This window comes from Moschus berezovskii, chromosome 1, assembly GCF_049115385.1.
Source record: "Moschus berezovskii isolate FMDL1 chromosome 1, NW_MosBer_1.0, whole genome shotgun sequence".
NCBI lineage: Eukaryota > Metazoa > Chordata > Mammalia > Artiodactyla > Moschidae > Moschus > Moschus berezovskii.
In genome coordinates, this window is record NC_142460.1 from 153,674,147 (window position 1) to 153,679,257 (window position 5,111).

At 61.5% G+C, this 5,111-nt stretch overlaps 1 protein-coding gene across 1 annotated transcript; it reads left to right on the top strand.

Moving 5' to 3' along the window:
- The first annotated feature begins 2,579 nt into the window (after positions 1-2,579).
- On the top strand, positions 2,580-3,939 carry FOXL2 (forkhead box L2). The gene has a single exon (XM_055419763.2). The coding sequence runs from the start codon at positions 2,792-2,794 to the stop codon at positions 3,923-3,925; it is 1,134 nt and encodes a 377-aa protein (XP_055275738.1). The 5' UTR covers positions 2,580-2,791; the 3' UTR covers positions 3,926-3,939.
- The last annotated feature ends 1,172 nt before the right edge of the window (positions 3,940-5,111 follow it).

Consider the following 5,111-nt stretch of genomic DNA (forward strand, 5'->3'; position numbering starts at 1 on the left):
CGCCCCACGGCTTCCTGGAGAGATCAATACCTGCAGGCAGGACTCCTCTTCCTGCCACTCAGAAAATCCTTTAGAGGAACCCCTTCCTTTAACCTCAGCCCCTACACACACACACACACACACACACACACACTCCTCAAAGGCTGAAAGGGAGCTGAGTTTGGAATTCGGGGAAGTGATGACACACACAACAATGCTGTCACACCTGGCTGCTGCAGGCCAGCAGCGGAAATGCCTGCAAGGGGGAGAGAGAGAAAGAGGACACCAGCCTGGGTGGTCAGAAAGAAATAGAGGACAGAGCACCCACCCCCAAGTAAGGGCAGACCCAGCTGTTTTTGCCTCTGTCAAAGCCCTGGGGGAGGATGGGCAGTGGGGTACATCTGTAGCAGCCCTAAGCCCAACTCACACCATTCCTACCCAGAGCCTGGCCACAAATGGGGGTAAAGAAGAAAAAAACACCTTCACTCCAGCTCAGGAAACAACAACAAAAGTTCTGAAGAAGAGCCACTTGCCTCCCATGTATGTTGGAAGCAGTGAAAAAACAAGACACCTTGGGATCTTTTCAGTGGCGGGTGGAGAATGGTATTTAGTGAGGTGAGTTTAGGAGAGCCCTGCTTCTTCTTACTGTAGTGCTCAGGCCACACTGCCCTGCCGACCTCTCTGGAGTCCTCTTCAAGGTGCTGAATTCCAGAGAGCCGATCACCCTGTCCTCCGTTCTTTTAATTGCAGGATGCAGATCAGGAGCCTAAGTGGGAAGAAGCAACTCCTGAGGGTGGCCTGTGGATGCTGGGGAAAAGGCCCAGAGGCCACCAATGGCTCTTCCCCCAGAGATTGGGCAGCTTAGGAGGAAGAGGTAGCAACAGGCATTGGGCCAATCAATCCAGACACGCCAACTAATACACACAAAATTGCATGCCATCCATCAGTTCACCTTCCTGCACAAAGGACCCTGGCTCCACCAGCGACGGGGAGTTTGGGGCTTGAGGACTCAAAACACCGGGCGTCTCTCTCACACTTTATGAGTGCAGACTTTTTGTTAAGGCCGAGTTAACCATTAAAAGGCACACGAGTATTTTTCCAGCACCGATTTCCCCCAAGACGACCTGCATGCATACAACTGGGTCCCAATCAAACTTCTGCTGAAAGTAGGTGAGAACTCACCCCCCAGCACTGGAGAAAGATCAGAACAAAGGTCTTGTCCGGAGAGAGATTTGAACAAATTCCTCCCTCACAGCCTGTTGTTTTTCTTCCTAGGCTGTGACAGAATATGTACACTGGCAGGCGGGCGGGCGGGAAGAATTGAGAAAGAGAAGAAAATGGGGAGAGAGGGAAGGAGTGAAGAAATAGAGGAGGGGAGGAGAAAAGAGAAGAGGAAAAAGAAGGAAGATGCAATATTCATGAGTCACATTTACTCTGACACATGACGTACAAACGTCATTATGCATCTATAAAGTATAAACGTGTTTTACCCCATAAATATAAACCTCACATCTTGTATCTGTGCATACCTGTGTTTCTGCACACGCACATCCGAACAGCTATCTCACGTGTCACAAGGGCAGACCCTGCCCGTGACTTCTATTTGTGATACGAAGCACAGACGTAAACTGTCCCCCAAAGCCCCACGACAACGTTCGCGCCTATGTCGGAGCAGAAGCAGAGTGGGGTCTACTTGGTATTTTAAAGCGTCCGTCCAACCTGTAGGATTAAGACGCGGATACTGAGTAGGTATCACAGGTCCAGGAGCAGCGCCAGAAGAGCCGGAGCTTCAGGCGGAGCCCCTGGGCGCCGCCTCCCCGCGATCCTCTTCTCCGGCTCAGTCCCGGCCCAGGCACTCCGAGAGCGCGAGGGACAGGCCAGGCCGAGGTTTCTTCGTTCAGTGACACGCGTTTCTGGGCTGATTTTCCCAAAACCACCGCTCAGCCCTCTCCAACCCAGCCCCGTCCGGCCCCCTCGCCGTCCCGCCCCTCCCCCAGACCCGAGCTAGTTTAGCCCCGAGCCAGCAGCGAAGGGCAGAGCAAAGGAGCCGTTTTCTTTCACCTGGACGCTGCGAGGAGGCTTGGCGCGCCTCTCCGCGCTAGGGCCCGAGTTCCTTGCGCGCGCGGGCCGAGGGCGGACGGACCTCGCCGGGGCCCTCGGCATCTCCCAGCCCAGTCCGCAGAGCGAGCACCGGCAGATTCAAGGGCTTGTGAAAGCGTGAGCGCGGCTGTCCGCCGGGCTCCCTGAGCTCGCTGGGAGGGGGCAGGCCGGTCCGGGCTGTGCGGGGCGTTTACAAAAAAGTGACTTGGAGATGAACTCTCCCGTGCGCGACTGGCCGCCCCGCTATAGGGGCGAAGGCGCCTGACGCAAGCGGAACTCGGCGGAGCCCATACGAATCAGAACAGAGCGAGGCTCCTGGCGCTCTGGAAACTCCAGGAGGCAGCTCCGCCAGAGACGCGGGTCGTGTCTCGGGAAACCGGAGGGTGGGGGGAGGGGAAGAGCGCAGAAAAGAAAACCCACCGAGGCGGGGACTGGCCTGGGCGGGGAGGGGCGGCGGAGCCGGAGCCCCTCTCTGTTGGGCGGACTCCCCATGGCCAGAGGCTAAGCTCCACTCCCGCCGGCCGCTCCCTTGGGGAAGGGAAAGAAGAGGAGAGAGGAGCGAGAGGCCGCCAGCGAGAGTGCGGGCGGCATCCGCGAGTCTGCAGAAGTTTGAGACTCGGCCGTGAACGGACTTGTGCGCCCGGATTCTTTGCCGCGCCAGCGCCAGCGGAAAAGAGCAGGGACTGCCCGGCCGCGGCGCGCCGGCTTTGTCATGATGGCCAGCTACCCCGAGCCCGAGGACGCCTCGGGGGCCCTGCTGGCCCCGGAGACCGGCCGAGCAGCCAAGGAGCCCGAAGCGCCGCCGCCGCCCAGCCCGGGCAAGGGCGGCGGCGGCGGTGCGGGGACAGCCCCGGAGAAACCGGACCCGGCGCAGAAGCCCCCATACTCGTATGTGGCGCTCATCGCCATGGCGATCCGCGAGAGCGCCGAGAAGAGGCTCACGCTGTCCGGCATCTACCAGTACATTATAGCCAAGTTCCCGTTCTACGAGAAGAACAAGAAGGGCTGGCAGAATAGCATCCGCCACAACCTCAGCCTCAACGAGTGCTTCATCAAGGTGCCGCGCGAGGGCGGCGGCGAGCGCAAGGGCAACTACTGGACGCTGGACCCGGCCTGCGAGGACATGTTCGAGAAGGGCAACTACCGGCGCCGCCGCCGCATGAAGCGGCCCTTCCGGCCGCCGCCCGCGCACTTCCAGCCCGGCAAGGGGCTCTTTGGGGCCGGAGGAGCTGCGGGTGGCTGCGGCGTGGCGGGAGCAGGGGCAGACGGCTACGGCTACCTGGCGCCCCCCAAGTACCTGCAGTCCGGCTTCCTCAACAACTCGTGGCCGCTACCGCAGCCGCCTTCGCCCATGCCCTACGCCTCCTGCCAGATGGCGGCGGCCGCCGCGGCGGCTGCGGCGGCCGCAGCGGCCGCGGGCCCGGGCAGCCCCGGCGCGGCCGCGGTGGTCAAGGGGCTGGCGGGCCCGGCCGCCTCATACGGGCCGTACTCGCGCGTGCAAAGCATGGCGCTGCCTCCCGGCGTCGTGAACTCGTACAACGGTCTGGGAGGCCCGCCCGCCGCGCCTCCGCCGCCGCCGCACCCCCACTCACACCCGCACGCACACCATCTGCACGCGGCCGCCGCACCCCCGCCGGCCCCGCCGCACCACGGGGCCGCCGCGCCGCCCCCGGGCCAGCTCAGCCCAGCCAGTCCGGCCACTGCCGCGCCCCCGGCGCCCGCGCCCACCAACGCACCCGGCCTGCAGTTCGCCTGCGCCCGGCAGCCCGAGCTCGCCATGATGCATTGCTCTTACTGGGACCACGACAGTAAGACCGGCGCGCTGCACTCGCGCCTCGATCTCTGAGAGTCCAGCGCACGAAGGCTGCGAAGATGCAGGGACGCGCGACGCCCGCCTTGGCCGCCGCAGCCGGCCAGACCGCGCGCCCGCTGGGGCCCCCTGAGCCAGCGCCCACCGCCCCTCTGCGCCTCCTCGCTCTCCTCGGCTCCTCTTGCTCCTCTTTGTCTCCGCTTCTCCCCCTGTGTTCGCCTCCCTGCCCTCTTTGCCCTTTCGCTCCTCTGACCTGCAGGCCGCCTCTCCACGCGTTTTCCGCAGGCCCAGTCTTCTCCGGGCACCCCACCGTCGGGGCTGGACACCCGTCGCCAAAATTCACGGCGGAGAGGAAGTGCCCCCGGCCGAGGTGCAGCCGGGCCTGGCAGCGCAGACCTCCTGGCCTTTTCTCGCAGGTCGGTGCACTCGCACTCGGCTCTCCGCCGGGCTGCCGCGCCATCCTTTGCTAGAAACGCCGGCACGGGCCGGCAACAAGACCCGCGCCGCCCGAGAAAGGGACAAACGGGTGTTTGCTCCGCGTACCCTTTTGGAGCTATTCAGAAGCCCCTTCCTGGGGCCCACTGGGCAGGACGGGGGTTGGGCTGGATCAGGGAGCCGGGTCTGCCTCGCTTGGAGGCCTGTGCCCGGGTTTACACAGCATCCCGGCTCGGAGAGAGACTGCGTTTCCTCCGCTCTCCATCCGGGCGCTTGGGGCCCCTTCGGCCCCGGGCGGCTGGCTCATGTTTTGCTAAAAAGATCACGAGGGCTATTTTAGATAATATCCAAAAATATTTTTTAAAGGAAAAATATTCACCGGAAAACCGGCAAAGTATCGTGGCCTTGGAGTTTGCTAAAACAAAACATGAAAATCTTTTGCAGGAGATTTGAAGAATTCCTGTCGGGCCTTCGAAAAGCTATGTTCAGAGAGGTAGGAGTATATGCCCAGTATCAGATGGTTTCCTCTACAAATTAAGAGTATTTCACCCCTCAACCTGTCTTTTTTTAAAAAATCGAAAACAGATTTCCCCCTATCTTCCGATGCCAGCCCTGAGCGCGGGGAGATCACTGTCTGCCTGACGGAAGCTGCAGGGTCGACTCATCCCCTCCCTCGTTTTTGTTTTTCAAACGTCTTGCTTCTCCCACTTTGGGCAAGAGAAATGTGAAACCCGGCAGCAGTCGGACCAGGCGGGCTTGTGGCTCCGAGCCTGCCGGCCCACAACTC

Excerpts from the sequence above, each read along its gene's own strand:
- FOXL2 (XM_055419763.2), top strand. The coding sequence starts at position 2,792 with ATGATGGCCAGCTACCCCGAGCCCGAGGACGCCTCGGGGGCCCTGCTG.